Below are 21489 nucleotides of genomic sequence, written 5' to 3' on the forward strand. Positions count from 1 at the left end.
TTCACCCTGATTCCTGTCCTTTCTAGTCTGTGTGGGTGAAGAAAGGCACCATGCAGTGGTGGCGAGACTGGAAGCCTCATAAATGGGTGGATGTTCAGTTTGCATTGGAACAGTTCTCAGGAGCAGAGGGCAACAAGGATGGAATTCTGTTTATCTACTACACCTTTAATGATGAGAAGAAGGTAATCTTACATACAGGAGAAGGCCCTTATGGAATAAAAATCCATGTTTATTCATTTTGATGCCATTTATTGTGATCAGTGTACTGCTAAAAGATCTATTTTAGAACATGGTTATTTAAAATGTACAGCTTTTTCTCTTCTGGGAAAAACGGACAATAAATATTAATGCCACAAAGGTACAAGCCTTTGATATGTCCCACCCATCTTCATGTTTCAATGGGAAATACACCACTGTTAAAAAAATTGGGGTTTTAGTTTTATAATTTATAAAAAAAAAAAAAATTAAAAGACATTAAAATCTTATTCATTAAGAATGCAAGTTTTTTGGTCCCACCCCATATAAACTTTTTAAAAATGACATTTAATTTCACAAAAGAATCATATAATATACCGGAGAGACTTTTTTTATTGTTAAAAAAAGCTTACAATAGTTTACTTTGTAATGTTGTTGAATCGTTAAAAAATAACAGTAATAAAGAATAATTGAAATAACAAATCATTACTTCAGTGATGCTTTAGATGAACAAAATATGACTGCACTTATACGTCTTCCATGCGCTGAAGAGTTGCTTTTCTACGGCGAGAAACTTCTATGTCGAGCTTGTTCAGATGGTGACATTTCTACGGTCTGAAGAAGAGCAATTCAGTGGAATTGGCGTTCGTATTCACGCGCTATTTTCTGTTTATTTATTTATTCTGCTGATCTCCTTCAAAAACATTAAAGAATCTTACCAACCTCAAACTTTTCAACAGTGGTGCATCTACACAGGACACAAAGCTGTGCTTGTTAAGTCATTTCATGTAGTATAGATTGACACATTTGATCAATTTAACCTCTATTTCGCTTTGATTCTTTGTCCAGTATCTCCACGTGTTCATAAACGAAGTGACAATCCTGGTGCCAGTATTGAATGACTCCAAACACACATTTGCTATCTATACAGCAGAGCGAACCAAACAGAGATGGCCCATCCGCCTGGCTGCTGCCACAGAGCTGGAGATGTATGACTGGGTGAGGAGAGAGCATGAATCATTGGAAAAATCTAATTGTGATTTCCTTGCAGTTTGACTGACAGTTTGTTCATCCCATCAGCTGGCTCTGCTCAGTGTGTCCTGCTGTGACTCTAGAAGCGTTCAGGGCCCTCCATCCAAACAAGCCATCTGGTCAGTCACCTGTAAAGGTGACATCTTTGTGAGCGAACCAACAAAAGACCTTGAGGCATCTCCCTACCCTACACCATGTGATCAGATGTAAGAATCAGATGACTGATTGATTGATTTTATGTGAAGAAGTATATATACACACTTCCTACTTTTAAGGATTATAATAGCTTTTAACTTAATTTTTAAAGTCTTCAAATGTTCCATTGCCAGAATCGATTTTGTTTTCTTTTAACCCTAAAACTGTATTCTATGGAAGCTTGTTTCCGCCACTGAATAAAAAAATATAATAAATAATTGTGACTTTTTATCTCACAATTCTGACTTTTTTTCTCACAATTCTGACTTTTTTTTCTCACAATTGCGAGTTTATATCTCACAATTCTGACTTTATTTCTCAGAATTGCGTGATATAAAGTCGCAATTGCGAGTTATAAAGTCAGAATTGTGTGTTATAAAGTCAGAATTGCGAGATATAAAGTCAGAATTGCGAGATATAAAGTCAGAATTGTGTGATATAAAGTCGCAATTCTGAGAAAAAAAGACAGAAGTGTGACTTTTTTTCTCACAATTGCGAGTTTACATCTGGCAATTGTGACTTTATAACACATAATTGCGAGTTTATATGTCGAAATTCTGACATCTTTTCTCAGAATTATGTGATATAAACTCGCAATTGCGACTTATTAGGCCAATTCTAAGGGGAAAAAAAGACATAATTTTTTCCCCCTCAGAATAGTTTAAATCTCAGAATTCTGACTTTATATCATGCATTTCTGACTTTATAACACGCAATTGCGACTTTATATCTAGCAATTTTGACTTTATATCTTGCAATTCTGACTTTATAACTCGCAATTCTGACTTCACATCTCGCAATTCTGACTTTATATCACGCAATTCTGACTTTATATCACGCAATTCTGACTTTATATCTCGCAATTCTGACTTTATATCACGCAATTCTGACTTTATATCTCGCACTTGCGACTTTATATCTCGCAATTCTGACTTTATATCACGCAATTCTGACTTTATATCTCACAATTCTGACTTTCCATCTCGCAATTCTGAGAAATAATGTCAGAATTGCGAGAACTAAAATCACAATTGTGAGAAAAAAAGTCCGAATTGTGAGATAAAAAGTCGCAATTACCTTTTATATTTTTCATTCAGTGGCGGAAACAAGCTTCCATAGTATTCTGGATAAATGTTTGCCTCCTGAACACACACAATTTTTTGACTCAATTCTACAATGTTAAGTGGGTGAAAAAAACTCCTTAATCTTGTATTTGGGTCAAAAATGGGCACCCGTAGAAATGAATGGGAAAACCTGTAATTTAGAGCATTCTAAAATAAGACACCAGGTGACAGCAAAGTCACTTCATCTTTAGGTTTTAGCTCTAAGAACTTATTGGAATTATATTTTAATGTAGTTATAAAAATAAAACCTCAAAATAAGCATAATTTACATAGAAAATATGGTACTTTTTGAAGTAAATAAATTCAAAAATACCCCTAAAATAAAAAAAAACACCATAAATGGATAGACAAAACTTTATCGAAGACAGTGATATAACATTTGTGATAAATAAAAATTAGGATCACACCTGAGTCATAATTGGCTTTATGCACAGCTGCACTACTTCCTGAACTTCAGCCAGCTCCTTGTTTCCTGTCTTCCATTATAGTGTAGCGTGACCACATAGGAGGAAAGTTTAGATATGGTTAGTGACTATTATTTAATGTTTAGTCACGGGAATTTCCTAACTTTTTCTACTTTACTCTTTACTCTGAATGCCTTGCTATTGTACTGTATTTGCATCCCAAGTTCTGTGCGCGCTTGAACATGTGATGACGTTTGTCACGTGGGCGTTGGTCACAGGTAAACAGGAAAAGACTTTTAGTTTGCCATAAAAGGAACCGGAAAACTAAGGTTCAAGAGAAGCGTCTTCTCATTCACAAAACCGGCCGGTGTTTATGTGGATGTTTCCGGGTTCGATGGTCTTAGAAGCGCCGACTCGCCGTTCCTCAGTGGAGAACTTCTATTGGCTCGTTGCCAGGATTACTTTTCGAGGACTTAAGCCTGTCATCCCCGCTTTTGATCACGCTCACGGTGTTGACATTCCTTCTGGTGAGGCTGATCTTAACACACACTCACACACACACACACGCGGGACTATAGACATTGCCTTTGGACTTGCACACACACTTACTCTCATACAACGGGCTTTATATTGTTGTGGTGTATTATTGTTTGTGTGTATGTTTTGTGTGAAATACACGGAAGGAGATTTTGAACTTGCAGTATGTTCCATGAACTCTGTTTTCAACCATCTTAAAAAGGAAAAGGAAATTAGAATAGACGTTCTTATTTAATTTGTAACTTGGCTGTACAACGATCAGTTTGTTACATAGTGGTGGCCCGTACGGGGACGTTCTGTTTTTTTTTGTGAAATTGTTTCTTTGTTGTTCCTGGTTATGGATGAAGAGATAAATGTAAATGATGGAATGAAATCTCCGAATGGAAATGCTAATGAAAATATACAAGTTGTAAATACCAATAACTCTGATGCTGGTGCTTCAGACTCAAGAATGAGTTTGGGTGTAACATCAGCTGCAGATTTCACTGCTGGTCCGTTTGTAACTAGACGTAATCCTACCGGTGAAATAACATCTATGCTTAGCTCATTGTATATTTCTGATGATGAGGAAAAATCTGATGACGATGATGATGATGATGAGGAAAGCAGTGTATTGAATGTGAATGTGTTACAAACAATGCAAACTGAAGTTGATAAACTTAAAGTGGATTTATTGGCTCTTAGTGCTAGAGTACAAACAAATGAAAATGATTGTAAGCAGGCAGTGGACAGTTCGATTAATAGAGAAACTAGTTTTCGTGAGGCAGTGGACGCTGGCTTGGCAGATTTGGAAGAATTTTTCCGCAAATCACAGGAAAAGTTGGAGAGAGCGGTGTTTGATTGTTTTCTCAGAAGAGATGCAAAATGGGAGAATCAATTGAAAAAGCTGCGAATTTCCAGTACACCTTCTTATCTGTCTAGATTACAGCCCTATTCACCAACTACTCCCATATCTTCGATTCATGATTATAGAAAGACCACGTTTACATCTAGTGTTAACTTTCCCACTGCCCAGACAGGCAATGCTACTTATGATGTAACCTCTGTAAATAATCCTGTATCTAATGTGCCTACCCCTCCAGTGGTGCCCAGTGTCTCATCTTTCAGCGGCCGGCCCCCAATTCGGTTGGAGTTTCCGACGTTTGGAGAGTCTTCTGAGACTTCGGACGTGCTCAACTTTATTGAACAGTGTGAGAACTATCTCAACATCAGACCCCTTCCAAGTGTGGAGCTGGTCGGCACCCTGAGCACGGTTCTTAAAGGACCTGCCCTGAGTTGGTGGAAGGCTGAGAGGAACAAGGTGACTGATTGGCAATCGTTCAAAGAGGCATTTATGGATGCGTTTCTTCCAGATGATTACCTCGCTGAGGTGGAGGATAAGCTGCGGTCTCTGGTGCAGCTGCCGCGTCAACGCCTAAGAGATTTCGCTTATGATTACAGAGCCCTCTGTCTTAAGTGGAAACCTGATATGGCTGAAGAAGAGATGGTGAGCCGCATCCTTAACAACACGAATCCCAGGGTGGCAGGCTGTTTGAGGGGAACGGTGAAAACAGTGGAACAACTGGTAAAAGTGGGTTCAATGGTGGAAAAAGACTGCATGGGAGTTAAGGATTACTGGCAGAAGGTGGATTGTCAGAATGGGAAGGAAAAGGCCAATAAAAGACCAAGTGAACGGAATAACTCTAAAAGTCTAGCAGGATTATCCATTGCGCAACCACACCCTATAAGTTCCCTGTTAGTAGTCCCGGTAACAATAAAAGGGAAAGAGGTGAAGGCTGTACTAGATACTGGGAGCACTTACACCCTAATGCAAGAAAGTCTGTGGAAACAGTTAGGGGGTGAACCAAGTGCTAACCCTCTGGTACCTCTTCAGCAGTTCATTATGGCAGACGGGAAGATACATCAAGCATTCAATAAGAAAACCATCTGTTACAATTGGCATGAGAAAGTATGTGGGGTGGATACATATATCATGAAGGATGCTCATTTGGCATTTCCCCTGATAGCAGGCTTGGATTTCCTCAGAGTCACTGAAGCTGTAGTGGATGTAGGCCAAGGGAGATATGGTCTGAAAGTGGGCAAGGGGTATATGTATCATTCTTTTATAACGACTACCATAAATCCTGGAGGTGTTACGATACCAGTAGGAGAGAGAAAACCCACTTCTGCGACCGTGAGTCTTTACTATGCCTTGCCTTCTACAGGACATCTCTCTCTCGCTTTGCCTGATGTGGAAGTTACTCCCAAATGGGACTCCGACAATCAGGAAGAGTTACTGAAGCTGATTGAGACCTGGCCTCACACCACTTCCCAGCTGCTCGGTAAAACATCGGTAGAACAACACAAGATCATACTATGTGATGAGCTGCCTGTTAGATCTCGGGCATACAGAGTGTCGCCTTTAAAAAAAAAAATAATTGATGAGCAAGTCAGTCTGATGCTAAGAGACCACATTATCGAGCCCTCCTGCTCCCCATGGTCGTCCCCCGTAGTCCTGGTCCCTAAACCGGATGGGTCCTACAGGTTCTGCATCGACTATAGGAAGTTGAATAGTAAGACCATACCTGACGCATATCCGATGCCTCTCATTCATGACATCCTCGAATCCATGGAAGGCGCCTCATGGTTCACAACATTGGATTTGCGATCAGGATACTGGCAAGTGGAAATGGAGGAGGAAAGTAAGAATAAAACAGCCTTTATCACCACCCAGGGGCTGTTTCAATTCCGTTCTATGCCTTATGGACTCAGAAATGCTGCAGCCACTTTCCAGAGGCTGATGGAAAAAGTCTTAGGAGAATTGAGAGGGCAGTTTTGCTTTGTATATATTGATGACATTATAATATATTCCCGGACCATAAAAGAGCATGTACAACATCTGAATGCCATTCTACACAAACTTCATCAGGCTTCACTTACTCTCAACATGAAGAAGTGCCACTTCTTTAAACGACAGTTAAAATTCCTGGGACACATCGTGTCGGAGAAAGGGGTGGAAGTGGATCCTGAAAAGACCCAGGCGGTGTCAGATTATCCCACGCCCAAAGATCTTAAAGCCCTCCAACGCTTCTTGGGATTAGCTGGATGGTATCACAAATTCATTCCACACTTCGCTGACATCACTGCGCCCCTGAACCATCTAAAGAAGAAAGGAGTAAAATGGGACTGGACTCCAGAATGCCAAACCAGTCTGCAGACTATCAAACGGAAATTGCAAGACCCACCTGTCCTAATGCAGCCGGACCTCAATCTACCATTCCAGGTTCACACGGACGCCAGCGATGTGGGCCTAGGAGCTATTCTCTCCCAGCTTACCTCTGAAGGGGAGAGAGTAATAGCCTATGCCTCAAGAACCTTGAGAGGACCTGAGGTAAACTATTCTACCTCGGAAAAAGAGTGTCTAGCGGTGGTCTGGGCAGTGGAAAAATGGAGACATTACCTGGAAGGAAGGCCATTTGACATTTACAGTGATCATGCTGCTTTAACGTGGGCCTTTAATTGTCCAAAGACATCTTCCCGGTTAACTCGATGGACTCTGAGATTGCAGCAATTTACATTCCAAGTGCATCATCGGAAAGGATGTCTTAATTTGGGACCAGATGCCTTGTCTCGAGCTTATGGGCCGTTGGAAAGAGACAGTGCACACTGTATGACTATAACCCCTCCCAGATATGTATCCGACATACCTCACACTCTAGGAGAAATCTCGCAGGCCCAAAGCCGAGACAGTAATATTGCTCTCCTGCTGGGGAATCCCCAGAATAGTAAGAGGCAAGATCAAAGGATTACCTTCGTAGAACACCAGGGGGTGGTATATCGGCGCATCCCAATCAAGAATGATGGAGAGCGGTTCCAGTTGGTTGTGCCGCAGGAGCTGATACCAGGTTTCTTACATTACTTCCATGATAACCCGCTGGGAGGACATCTAGGCCGACTAAAAACCTTGCTGCGACTATTAGAAGTAGCGTGGTGGTCGTCGGTCCGTAAGGATGTTTGGCAGTATGTCAAAGGATGTGAAATATGTCAAAAATATAAACATGAAAATACAAGACCAAGTGGCTTCCTACAGCATACCCAGGTTAATGAACCAGGACACACTTTGGGGATGGATTTCATGGGTCCATTTCCTCTGAGTAAGAAACGAAACGCATACCTTCTAGTGATTGTTGACTATTTCACAAAGTGGGTGGAGTTGTTCCCCCTGCGAGATAGCAAGACGCTGAAAGTAGTTAAAATACTCAGAGAAGAAATATTTACCCGATGGGGGGTGCCTAAATACCTGGTGTCAGACCGAGGAGCACAATTTACATCCAAGGTGCTAGCGGAACTATGTCGGTCTTGGGGAAGCATCCAGAAACTCACTACCAGCTATCATCCGCAAACTAACCTGACTGAAAGAGTCAACAGGACAGTAAAGACCATGATTGCGTCCTATGTAGGACAATATCATCAGACGTGGGATCAGTGGTTACCGGAGCTAAGGTTCGCCATCAATACAGCTCACCAAGAGACCACAGGTAGAGCTCCGGCGGAGTTAATGTTGGGTCGTCAGCTTAATGGACCTCTGGAGAGGTTGATCCTTAGACCCCCTACGCCTGACCAAGTTTCCTATACTCTAGTCGAACGTCAAAACAAGATGGCAGAGGAGGTTAAACTCCGAGTTGGGGTACAACAAACCAGACAAGCTAGATATTATAATGCCCGACGGAAGGATGCGCAATTCAAGCCGGGAGATCTAGTCTGGATTAGGACTCACCCTCTCTCGTTTGCCGCCACTAAATTCGCTGCCAAGCTAGCGCCCAAGTGGGAGGGTCCAGCTGAGATTTTAAAAAGGATGGGGCCAATAAATTACACAGTGAGTTGGGGCAGTCCACTTAAAACAGATGTTATAAATGTGGTTAATCTAAAGCGCTGGTACGGACAATCTCCACCTATGCCGAAGGCTGGGAGGGGGGATCTATGTAGCGTGACCACATAGGAGGAAAGTTTAGATATGGTTAGTGACTATTATTTAATGTTTAGTCACGGGAATTTCCTAACTTTTTCTACTTTACTCTTTACTCTGAATGCCTTGCTATTGTACTGTATTTGCATCCCAAGTTCTGTGCGCGCTTGAACATGTGATGACGTTTGTCACGTGGGCGTTGGTCACAGGTAAACAGGAAAAGACTTTTAGTTTGCCATAAAAGGAACCGGAAAACTAAGGTTCAAGAGAAGCGTCTTCTCATTCACAAAACCGGCCGGTGTTTATGTGGATGTTTCCGGGTTCGATGGTCTTAGAAGCGCCGACTCGCCGTTCCTCAGTGGAGAACTTCTATTGGCTCGTTGCCAGGATTACTTTTCGAGGACTTAAGCCTGTCATCCCCGCTTTTGATCACGCTCACGGTGTTGACATTCCTTCTGGTGAGGCTGATCTTAACACACACTCACACACACACACACGCGGGACTATAGACATTGCCTTTGGACTTGCACACACACTTACTCTCATACAACGGGCTTTATATTGTTGTGGTGTATTATTGTTTGTGTGTATGTTTTGTGTGAAATACACGGAAGGAGATTTTGAACTTGCAGTATGTTCCATGAACTCTGTTTTCAACCATCTTAAAAAGGAAAAGGAAATTAGAATAGACGTTCTTATTTAATTTGTAACTTGGCTGTACAACGATCAGTTTGTTACAATAGGACAAACTGATTAATTCAGGTGTGCCTGACCTCACTAGTGACGGCAACAATAATCAGACACACCTGAATTAATCAAGTTTGCCCAATAATGGCAGACAGGAAACAAGGAGCTGCCTGAAGTTCAGGAAGTAGTGCAGCTGTGCATAAAGCCAATTACAGGATTTTAAGGGCTATAAAGTGAATACGATTTGAGGGCTACCTATTTATCTATCTAAGAAGTGTTAAAATCAAGCGAATCTCTAATGCACATTTTCTTAAGCAAATTGTCACTTATACTGCTGTTATTACAGCACACCAAGCTAAAAAAAAATAATTATAGTTCATTAACATCATACAACATCAGAAATCCAAATCATTACCTTATACCAAAATACACTTAGAGTCTGACAAAAGCCAAAAAACCATTTGCTACTGGTTTAACATAGATGAAACATATTTTGAAGATGTCAGAAGAGAATTAATCATACACTACTATTCAAAAGTTTGGGATCGGTGAGATTTTCTAAATGTTTTTAAGTCTCTTATGCTCACCAGTTATGCATTTTTTTTTGCATGTACAACATGTAATTTATTCCTGTGATGGCAAAGCTGAATTTTCAGTATCATTACTCCAGTCTTTAGTGTCACATGATCCTTCAGAAATCAATTTGCCTATTTGGTGCTCATGAAACGCTTCTTATCATTATCAAAGTTAAAAACAGTTAACTTTTTAAAACAGTTTAAAAGACCAGCATTTATGTAAATGATCTAATGTAAAAGTCTGTCACTTTTGATTAATTTAATACATCCTTACCGAATAAAAGTATTAAATGCTTTTAAAAAATTTTACTAACCCCAAACTTTTGAACAATAGTGTAAATTCATCAACCTGTTACGTTTGTGCATTGTCTCGCTGTTGCCATATAGCAATGAATTCATGAATAGCCAAAAATGACTGCTCTCAGAAAAAAATGAAATCAAAATCGATATCATCATGGACAGGTTCTGGCGTCAAGTCGGAGGGCATTTGCGTGTTATTGAGTCCAACAGTCTTGGTGTGGTGTGGGGGATCGGCTATGACCACACCGCCTGGGTCCACACAGGAGGCTATGGAGGAGGCTTCTTTCAGGGTAAATGCATCCCCTCTCTTTCTAAACCAATCGTTTTTCATGTATTTTAGTTATATAACATGTTTATCTCACACATACAGGTTTGACAAGCAGCACAGATAACATCTACACACAGACTGATCTGAAGAGTGTTTACATCTATGAGAACCAGCGCTGGAATCCTGTCTCTGGTTACACTAACAGGTTAATATAGACCAGAGCATGATGTTTATAATTCAGAAGTGTTCACTACGCTCACTGCTGTGCCTCACTGTTTCTCCTCCAGGGGTCTCCCTACTGACCGTTACATGTGGAGCGATGCCTCCGGTCTGAAGGAGTGCACTAAAAGCAACACCAAACCACCCTCCCCCCACTGGACTTGGGTTTGTGCCGATATCCATTTTCTCCCAATACATAAATAAGTTGACAAGGAATGTTGTCTGGTTGCTTTATAGCAGCAAATGTTTGTTTGTGTTGATACTTTGCAGGTGTCAGACTGGACTGTTGACTTTGCTGTGGCAGGAGGGACAGACAGAGAGGGCTGGCAGTATGCAGCTGACTTTCCTGCGTAAGTTATGTTGGCCGTAAAAATTGCTTGTCTCTTTTATTACCTGGGCATGTAAACGTAGCAGGTTTCGTATTACCACGTGTGAGAGTGACCTAACTCCTTTTTTTTGTGTGTGAATGTAACATTCGATGTTTTAATCTAGGTCGTACCACGGAAATAAAACACTGAAGGACTTTGTTCGCCGCAGGCGTTGGGCAAGGTATGTAGCGCTGTTTAAGTAAATGTTTAAAGTCGACATAAAATAGAAGTTGCGGTAGTCTTTTCTTCCATACTGTGATGTGCTGTATATCCGAGTGAAATGGCTTCACGAACAAGAAAAAATGTAGGGTGGAACTTTGTGATTTGCTATGCTGTGACATCATGTGAGTGACAGGTTGTCCCGCCCTCATGCCAATGAACGCATCATCAGAGATGAGAAGAGATGTGATCATAGGAAGGAAGGGAAGTTATTTTGACTGAAGTATACGTGAGCGCATGAATTAAAAAACAATTATTATGTGCATGGATAAATAATTTCTAATAAATATTACAATATTTAAAAAAAAAAAAAAACAAGATTTGTCAATTTTGATTTCATAGTCAGCTCTCTCCAGGTCTGTTTATCATGGTCTCTTTTGTCCTTAGTGTTGGGACTTTTATCTATTTATTTTTTTATGTATCGATTTAAATGTCTTGCATAGTTTCTTTGTTAGTTGTGCAACTTTTGTTATTGACTTGGGTGAGTAAGTACTGTAAGTGAAGGATTTTTATGACATTTGATTCTGTTAAGCAGTCCCTCCAGGATTTCACGATTTTTTTTTTGTGATTTTTGCGATCAAAATGACTGATTTTGTGGTGGTAATTTCCAAACATTTGTGAAAAAATGTGCGATTTATATATAACATTTACCATAATAGTATTCAGTCCTTCCAGAAAAACGCGGAGTTTTTTTGTGATTGTTGCGGGCAAAAATTGATTGATTACGCGGTAAACTACTGGCAGCTGTGTTTGCCAGCATCATACCGTAAATTTATGCAATTTTATGCGATGAAATTGCAGGAATTTGCAAAAATTGCGGTTTGATGAAAAAGAGAAAAAAAGTGATTCCCCCAACATCCTGTTCTCACTAGGCTAATGTAAGAGTCATTTCTTATTACTTCCTTTGATAAGCAAGCATACTACATCATAGAAAGTGCTGGGAATATCTAATTTCTCATCTTGTTTTATTTCAGACTGTAACGAGTGTAAATAAGGTGTGGCCCCTTTAAGAGCTGCACGCTCCCTGTTGAACTCTCTGCAGTGTTATATGTGCGCCTCGAACACCCCATGTGTGCGGGTAATTTCTGATTGATAATACTTCTTTTATCTTATGATGTTTATTAAGTAACGATGTGACGGTAGAACGTGTGACAGACAGTTATACGAGTTAGATTTGTGAGATGTCAATCGCCTCCGTGAGTCTGTCTGTCGTCGCGTAATTGCGTCACTTCATAACGTTCCCATGGAAACAGGGGGAAATGGCTGCTCTTGTGTGAAGCAAACGCAACATTTTTCAACTTTCTGCTAAGATACATGTGACTTTTTTTGCAACGAAAATGCGAGGATTATGAAATTATGCAAACCCCGCATATTTTGCACGGAAATCGGCAATTTATGCGGCGAAAGTGCGGCGTATTTGAAAAAATGCGGCCCCCGCATAAATATGCGGACTTTGGCTGATTTTGCATTGAATTCAGCGATCGCATAATCACGTTTTTCTGGAGGGACTGGTTAAGGGTTTTTGAACATCTACGTTTTGCCTGTGCAGTACCAGCGTACTAAAATTTGGAAGAATTCATTTAGTTATTTTTTTTAGTAAAAATGTTAATATAATATGGGGTATTATATTAATATAATGTTAATATAATATGGCGTAAAAAAGAAACTGTTAAATTTGATTATTTTGTCTTTATACACAGTGGATGAATGGCTTTACAGTACACATCACACTGATAAAAAGGTGGTGACTTTTCAAAAGATTTTCAAAAGTGGGGAAGCTACTAATCAATGGCAAAAAATACACTCACCTAAAGGATTATTAGGAACACCTGTTCAATTTCTCATTAATACAATTATCTAATCAACCAATCACATGGCAGTTGCTTGCTTCAATGCATTTAGGGGTGTGGTCCTGGTGGTGATGGCACAGTAGATAAGACACATGCCTTTGGTGTGAGAGACCTGGTTTCGAATCCACTGTGAGACACCAATGTGTCCCTGAGCAAGACACTTAACCCCTAGTTGCTCCAGAGGCCTGCGACCTCTGACATATATAGCAATTGTAAGTCGTTTTGGATAAAAGCGTCAGCTAAATGAATAAATGTTAAATGTTGGTCAAGACAATCTCCTGAACTTCAAACTGAATGTCAGAATGGGAAAGAAAGGGGATTTAGGCAATTTTGAGCGTGGCGTGGTTGTTGGTGCCAGATGGGCCGATCTGAGAATTTCACAATCTGCCCAGTTACTGTGACAACCATTTCTAGGGTTTACAAAGAATGGTGTGAAAAGGGAAAACATCCAGTATGCGGCAGTCCTGTGGGCGAAAATGCCTTGTAGATGCTAGAGGTCAGAGGAGAATGGGCCGACTGACTCAAACTGATAGAAGAGCAACTTTGACTGAAATAACCACTCGTTACAACCGAGGTATGCAGCAAAGCATTTGTGAAGCCACAACACGCACAACCTTGAGGCGGATGGGCTACAACAGCAGAAGACCCCACCGGGTACCACTCATCTCCACTACAAATAGGAAAAAGAGGCTATAATTTGCAAGAGCTCACCAACATTGGACAGTTGAAGACTGGAAAAATGTTGCCTGGTCTGATGAGTCTCGATTTCTGTTGAGACATTCAGATGGTAGAGTCAGAATTTGGCGTAAACAGAATGAGAACATGGATCCATCATGCATTGTTACCACTGTGCAGGCTGGTGCTGGTGGTGTAATGTTGTGGGGGATGTTTTCTTGGCACACTTTAGGCCCTTTAGTGCCAATTGGGCATCGCTTAAATGCCACGGCCTACCTGAGCATTGTTTCTGACCATGTCCATCTCTTTATGGCCACCATGCACCCATCCAATGATGGCTACATCCAGCTGGTTAATGCACCATGTCACAAAGCTCAAATCATTTCAAATTGGTTTCTTGAACATGACAATGAGTTCACTGTACTAAAATGGCCACCGCAGTCACCAGATCTCAACCCAGTAGAGCATCTTTTGGATGTGGTGGAACAGGAGCTAGATGCGCATCCCACAAAATCTCCATCAACAGCAAGATGCTATCCTATCCATATGAACATTTCTAAAGAATGCTTTCAGCACCTTGTTGAATCAATGCCACGTAGAATTAAGGCAGTTCTGAAGGCGAAATTGGGTCAAACAGTATTAGTATGGTGTTCCTAATAATCTTTTAGGTGAGTGTATGAACTCTGATATATATTGGTGTCTGCACAGTATTGCTTTAAAGCTCGAGTTTACGTTATTTTTAGTAATAAATGGTAGAAAAAGACAATAAAAACGTTTAAAAATGTAACAAAAAATAACATTGTTTTAGTATTTCTGTTTAGTTCATTTATTCCGGGTTGGTGCACTTCCTTAAAATTACTAAAAGAAAGTTTTTTTGTAATCGTAAAGCGACAATTTTTGTTTTGATTAAACTCGATTCCCATCGCCAAATCTCATCCGTTCTTCTTTCACCTTAGAAAGTGTAAACTCACAACAACCGGCCCCTGGCAGGAAGTCCCGCCTATAGCGTTGAGTGACATAACAATCTTGCCTTGTGGGCCAAAGAGCACAGTGGAACAGGTGCCATTATGGGCCATCAGCAACAAAGGAGACGTCTTGTGCCGCTTGGGTGTCACCTCACTGACACCTGGGGTAAGAGCCAAGTTCCTGATTTTTCATTTCCATGCAATTGATGTACAAATACTGTACAAACTTATTTAGCATTATCACTATGAGAGATTTCCTAGAATGGTGCAATCATGACTGATGATGTGGCTTGCTCGCAGGGGTCCTCATGGTTGCATGTGGGAACTGACCAGCCTTTCAAGTCGATTTCCATAGGTGGCGTTCACCAGGTTTGGGCCATCGCTAAGGATGGCTCTGCGTTCTATAGGGGCTCTGTGTCCGCTGAGAACCTGGCAGGTGAGGGAATAACCTACTGTATCACAAACCCATGAATATAAAGCAATATACACTTCTCTCATGTTACATTTTAGTGCAAGTCATTCCTGTCATGCTGATTTGACAGCATTGCCTGTGGTATTTCTGCAGCAGCATTAGAAAGGTTTGATCTGTTTGCAGGAGATTGCTGGTACCACATCCCCTCTCCAACCGGACAGAAGCTTAAACAGGTGTCAGTGGGCAGGACGTCTGTATACACAGTGGATGAAAATGGTACACCCATGCACATCATACTGATAAAAAGGTGTTCATACTATAGTGGCGACTGGAATATATTGGTAACACTTTATCATAAAAGTATTTTTAATGCATTAATTATGCCTTTTAATGCACCTTATAATGCATTGTATGGTCTATGAGTAATTTTAACCACAGATATAAAACATTATCCCCTGGTTTCACACGGAAGGCTCAAGCCTAGTCCCAGACTAAATTGCATGTTTGAGCTGTTTTAACAGAACGCTACTTGCACTGACGTCAAGATGCACACCAGTACTGTTGTTTTCTAAGGCACGTTTATACAAAGCAACTTAAATGTCCTGGATAAACTAAGGCCAAATCCTGGCTTAATCTAAGTCCCGTCTGTGAAGCCAGGCTTTTAATACTTATCTATTCATTGTTACACCTTTAGACAATATAATGCATTAAAACACAAGCAATCAATTCGGATGTTTTTTAAATATATATATATATATATATATATATACACTACCGGTCAAAAGTTTTAGATCAGTAAGATTTTGTATGTTTTTAAATGAAGTCTCTTCTGCTCACCAAGGCTGCTTTATTTGATGAAAAACAAAAATGACAAACAGTAATATTGTGAAATATTATGACAATTTAAAATGACTTTTTTCTATTTTAATATATTTTAAAATGTAATTTGAAAGCTGAATTTTCAACATCATTACTGTTGCTGATTACACATCAGTTTTCAGTGTCACATGATCCTTCAGAAATCATTCTAATATGCTGATTTTATGCTCAAAAAACATAAATTATTATCTTCAATGTTGAAAATAGTTATGTACCATTTTTCCCCCCCAAAATTCTATAATGAATAGAAAGTTCAAAAGAACAGCATTTATTTAAAATATAATCTCTTCTAACATTATAAATGTCTTTACTGTAACTTTTGATCAATTTAACTCATCCTTGATGAATAAAAGTATTTTCTAATTTCTTACTGACCCCAAACCTTTGAATGGTAGTGATTAATGTTACAAAAGCTTTCCATTTCAGATCAATTCTGTTCTTTTGAACTTTCTATTCATTAAAGAAAAATGTAAAAAAACTGTTTTCAACATGCACAATAATCATAAATGTTTCTTGAGCATCATATTATATTAATTTCTGTAGGATCATGCTGTAAATTCAGCTTTGATCACAGGAATAAATTACACTTCACTATATATTCACATAGAAAACCGCTGTTTTAAATTGTAATATTTCACAATATTACTGTTTTTTTGTATTTTTTATCAAATAATTGCAGCATTGGTGTGTATATATATATATATATATATATATATATATATATATATTCACACACACACACACACACACACACAAGAGTTGGGGGATCAGTAAAATAATAAAAAAAAGTTTTAACTTTTATTCAGCAAGGAGTCAGGGATTTCTATTTCAAGATTTCTATTTCAAATAAATGCTGTTCATTTAAATGTTCTATTCATCAAATAATCTTGAAAGAATTGTATCATGGTTTTTATGTAAAAAAAATCTTTGCCGTTAGAGGAATAAATTACATATTTAAAATATATATTAATATAGAATTGACTTCTTTAAATTATAAGTAATATTTCACATTATTACTGTTTTTACTGTATTTATTTTTTTAAGCAAAATGAATGTAGCCTTGGTGAACTTTTTTTTTCTCCATACTTTTCTTTTAAAACTTACTGACCCCAGATGCATATAGTTATTATATATATATATATATATATATATATATATATTTGCCAATTGCCTTAGACTGCACTGCACTTATTTTTGGCAATGATGATTATCTATGTTATCTATGTCATGTTATCTATGTCAGTATTATATTATATGATATATAATATATCATATGATAAAATAGACTGATATATAAGAAATATCTTAAATATCAGTCTAAAGCAATTGGCAGTGCTACACATGATCTTTCTTTAAAACTGTCAAATAAAAATGGCAATAACTGCCATATTAGTTATTATATGTGTGGTTTTGTATGAGCAGGTAACCTGTGGTACAGACATGGTGTGACCCCCAGTTACCCTCAGGGCTCATCATGGGAGCACATCTCCAATAACGTGCGCAAAGTGTCCGTTGGACCTCTGGACCAGGTCTAGACCATTTCCGTGTAACTACTTGTTGCAGCTTAACTATTCTAGGTTTTCTTCTCTGCTAAATGCCAGATATGTGTCTTTCCCAAGGTGTGGATCATTGCAGATAAGGTGCAGGGCAGTCACAGTTTGAGCTGTGGCACTGTGTGTCGCCGGCTGGGGGTGCTGCCGACGGAACCAAAAGGACATTCGTGGGACTATGGCATTGGGGTGAGCACCGCTGATGTCATCTTTATGTTCACTAGTAGTACAGAACAGATAGAAAATAAGAAATGATCTGCTTCTATCAGGGTGGATGGGATCACATAACAGTTAGAGGAAATGCAATAGAGGCACCTCGTATCCTGATGTCGTCCCTGACTGACAATGGAAGCAACCGAACGGCAACACGCAGTCCACTGCAAACCGGTGACCACCCAGAGATGAACGGAAATCCAGTGGGCTGTTAGTCAAACAGCTGAGCTCTTCATGCTAACCATCTCTAACTGTAGCCATAATTGTATCCTTGCTGTAGTACTTCTGTTGTATAGAGCAACAGTTAATCATTTCCAATCAAAAAAAAAAAAAAAATCCGTCTCATGTTCCCGAAAATGTAGATGACTGTGTATTTTGAATTCACATTTTTTTTCTTGTTTTGCGGGCTCTCTTGAATAATGAGGCCACTTCCAGTAATGCCCTCTCCTTTTTAAAGATGATCTCAATTTAATGTTCGTCTGTGGGCACATCACAATTGCCCATTAGCTTTTATTTTTTTTAATTCTTTATTTGAAATCAGGGGCATTAAATACAAAAAAAAATGTCACAGTGTAAGCTACTGAAGGTAATCTACAAGCATTTTATATTAAACATCACACACAAAACAGTTTTAAACAAACATCTGCGTCTGGGATTTTACAGCACGGCTCCAGTGTCATAAAATATTCTGTAATACTTTCATCTGCTTGTATCCGGTTATTGGTTATTTATGGTGAGATGGCACAGTGATACTGTACAAATACACCACATTTCCAAAGTTCGGGGTCAGTAAGATTTTTTTTTTTTAATATAGATATATGCTTTTATTAAGCGAGCAAGGATGCATTAAATTGGCCAAAATAGAGAGTAAAGACTTTTCTATTTCAAATAATTTCTATTCATCGAAGAATCTTGAAAGAAATTTGTTTCAGGGTTTCTACAAAATATTAAGCAGCACAACATTGATAATATGAAACAATGTCACTTGAGCACCAAATCAGCATATTAGAATAATTTCTGAAAGATCTTGCGAGACTGGAGTAATGGCCGCTTCACCTTCACAGGAATAAATTACATTTTAAAATATATTAAAATAGAAAACAAATTCTACAGACCCCAAAGTTTTGAACGGTAGTGCAAGTTTGGACACTTTTGCTGTATTAAGTTTTGGCTTGGCAATGTGAAGTCAATATTGTGAAACATTTATTTCTCAGGATGTCTGCATATTTCACTCATAGACGTGTATGTAGTATAATTCTGTTTAAAGGCAGCACAAATTTCCGAAAGTAACAGTATTTATACTAAATCTTTCCAAATGGTTTTTATCAGGATGAAGAGTTGGTTTTAATTTATGTATATGTGGATGTATAAATTTGGATTATTTATGAGTAATAATGTGAAACTGCGTCAATAGGTTGCTTCTGTACATATAAAGAAATTGTATGCAGACATGAGAGAAACTACTGGAAAAAGCTGAAAATGATAATATAGTTTTAAATGATTAAATGTAGACGGGGTAAGGACAGTGGAGTCCTCTCAATGTCATATGTGCATGGTTCGTGTCCTCTCAATAAATATGAAATCTGTTCCACAGCTTTGCATTTTTTTTCTATGAAAAGCTTACCCTGCTAAAAGGATAGAGTTCACCCAAAAATGAAAATTCTGTCATCTATGTCAAAGCTGTTTGTTGCAGAACACAAAAGAAGATATTTATCCATGCAATGAAAATCAGGAGGTCCTGTCTTGTTTTGGACCCCATTCAATTTCAATGGGCATCTTTTGTGTCATTTCGGGTGAACAAATCCAAAGGGTCACTAGCTAACAATTAAGATAGATGATGACAAATAACATCCACATTGTTTGTGGGCAACATGTTGTTATAACCTGTGCATACTGTATACATAAATGAGCCTATTTATGGACCAGCTTTAGCTTGTAAACTCGAATGGACCTTTTCGTGAGTCTAAAGAGCTGGTATTCATCATCATCATCCATGTAGCGTGCATGTATCGCTCACTGAGTCTGTTCTGGGACAGAGTGTGTTAGCTGCCCTGACTGAAGCTGTGAATTTGGCTCAGATATTTGGACAGGTCTTCCTCTCCCTCCTCTTGTAGATGCTGCTGATAGCACTGGAGGATCCGGGAGGCGTTAGCCTCCATGTGACTCTCGGCGTGAGGCAGGCAGGCATTCGACATGCCCAAGATTATGGTGGTTAAGGCCTTGATGTAATTCTTGGCCAGCGTGAGAGTCTCGATCTTGGAAAGTTTCTTGTCAGTTTTGACATGAGGAATGGTCTCCCGTAGGGCCTGAAAGGCGTTGTTGAGTTTGTGCATCCTCTGCCTCTCTCTCTCGTTACTCTCCAGTCTGCGGACGTTGCGTTCCTTAGCGTTGGCGTGCTGCCGCCTGCGGCGGGTACGACCGTGCCCCTCGCCCCTCAGTGTTCTCCACGTCCCACCCAGCCTCACGGACGCCTCTGAACCCTCCTGCTCGCTGGAACCTGGCTCTGTTTCCAGCGTAAAGTCTGGGTCATCCTGTTCTGCCCAAGACTGTCTGCAGCGCTTTGACCCCTTTCCTTTGGACTTCATGCTTGACTCCCCCACACCCTGGTGTAGGCCCTAGAATATTATAATTCACATTTGATTTGAGGAAATTAACATCATAACTTCATATAACAGAATAAATGGCTTTAATAATCAAGTGCTCTCTATATCTCATGTATAAGCTTAAAATTGTTTTAGCATATGATTTGAAGACAAACTTTTGGATAATGTGTAATATTTAGCCCTGTTGGTAGCATATCATTTATACCTGCTCTGTTCAATATTTAAAAAATATAAACTGAAAATGAAATGTTTCATATTAAGCCATGCGGGTAAACTAGACTCATGAAGTGAGCAACATCATCGTCACTACACGTTGTCGCTGCTGTCTCATAAGCTGTCAATCAATCATCTCTGCTTTCGGGTGGAGAAAAACAAAGTTTTGCTTACCTCAAAATAAATTTCCACCAAACTCGAGATGATGTTTGCGCGATAAGAGCCGATAATTCGTTGACGTGAAGCGCTGTTGTCGTCCTGGCAGCCGCAGTCAGAATGACATGATAACGGTCACGCGCTCTACCTGTTGCTGCTCGATGTCCACGTAGCGCTTTTGTGGCCAATCAAAGGAGGGATCTGTTTCTTCTCGAGTCACCCATGAGCTGGCACAAGCATCGGAAGTAGCGATCTGAAACTGTGTTCACGCTTTCGGATGATGATAATAGCGGTCTGTGATGCTGCAGCAGGTGCTTTAGCACTTTTAAAGCCAATGCAAATGCACATACTCTGGTGCGTTACATTAGGAGACTTTCTATTTATGAATACGTTTATTTAGCTTATATCATTATATTATTTTTGCAAGAAAGAAATATGCAGACATTGCATTGGTGTGTTTCCTTTACATGATTAAATTGATAGGGATTACTATTTCCATGGCACTTTATCAAGAGTAATATTTGCCTAGACCTTTGCATGTGAAATGGGCCTTGCATACTTATTTCTTTAAAAGCTTTACTTTAATGTGATGTCTTCTTGTGCTATATTCTTTGGAGACTAATAATATTATTATATCATTGTGCTTTTCTTGTATATTTCCCTTTTTGACATCAGGATCTTCACATCCAGTGTGGGTTTATGCATTGTTTATTAAAGCAATTATACTAAACCAAGAGAACATAAATTACTACTTTTCTTTTTTTTTTAAATTGGCAAAAAAATTATAGAAAAATACATTTATTTTAATAATCTTATCTCTCTCTCTCTCTCTCTCTCTCTCTATATATATATATATATATATATATATATATATATGAAGAGTTCAGATGCAAAAGCCTCTAAGT

General features: G+C 39.2%; 2 protein-coding genes across 4 annotated transcripts in view; one reads left to right on the top strand and one right to left on the bottom strand.

Annotated features, from left to right (window-relative positions):
- Positions 1-19203, top strand: part of tecpr1a (tectonin beta-propeller repeat containing 1a) — a 33571-nt gene extending 14368 nt beyond the window's left edge. For all 3 annotated transcript variants that reach the window (XM_039688110.2, XM_039688111.2, XM_089121854.1), the window contains exons 12-25: positions 27-182; positions 1045-1194; positions 1276-1433; positions 10157-10284; positions 10365-10467; positions 10550-10646; positions 10752-10831; positions 10974-11030; positions 14550-14724; positions 14859-14994; positions 15154-15246; positions 17272-17378; positions 17469-17588; positions 17669-19203. In XM_039688110.2, the coding sequence (XP_039544044.2) occupies positions 27-182; positions 1045-1194; positions 1276-1433; positions 10157-10284; positions 10365-10467; positions 10550-10646; positions 10752-10831; positions 10974-11030; positions 14550-14724; positions 14859-14994; positions 15154-15246; positions 17272-17378; positions 17469-17588; positions 17669-17827 (1719 nt within the window). In that variant the 3' untranslated portion in view covers positions 17828-19203. The remainder of the gene's footprint in view (positions 1-26; positions 183-1044; positions 1195-1275; positions 1434-10156; positions 10285-10364; positions 10468-10549; positions 10647-10751; positions 10832-10973; positions 11031-14549; positions 14725-14858; positions 14995-15153; positions 15247-17271; positions 17379-17468; positions 17589-17668) is intronic.
- Positions 18976-21169, bottom strand: bhlha15 (basic helix-loop-helix family, member a15). The gene is made up of 2 exons (XM_039688113.2): positions 20603-21169; positions 18976-20227 (listed from the first exon to the last, which is right to left on the bottom strand). Exon 2 carries the CDS (start codon positions 20195-20197, stop codon positions 19655-19657), a length of 543 nt encoding a protein of 180 aa, XP_039544047.2. The 5' UTR covers positions 20198-20227; positions 20603-21169; the 3' UTR covers positions 18976-19654.
- Between the last annotated feature and the right edge of the window lie 320 nt (positions 21170-21489).

Source organism: Pimephales promelas, chromosome 17 (assembly GCF_988280905.1).
Source record: "Pimephales promelas chromosome 17, fPimPro1.hap1.1, whole genome shotgun sequence".
Classification (NCBI taxonomy): Eukaryota; Metazoa; Chordata; class Actinopteri; order Cypriniformes; family Leuciscidae; genus Pimephales; species Pimephales promelas.

What these genes read in the sequence shown, in the direction of transcription:
- bhlha15 (XM_039688113.2), bottom strand. Translation starts at nt 20,197, where the DNA reads ATGAAGTCCAAAGGAAAGGGGTCAAAGCGCTGCAGACAGTCTTGGGCA.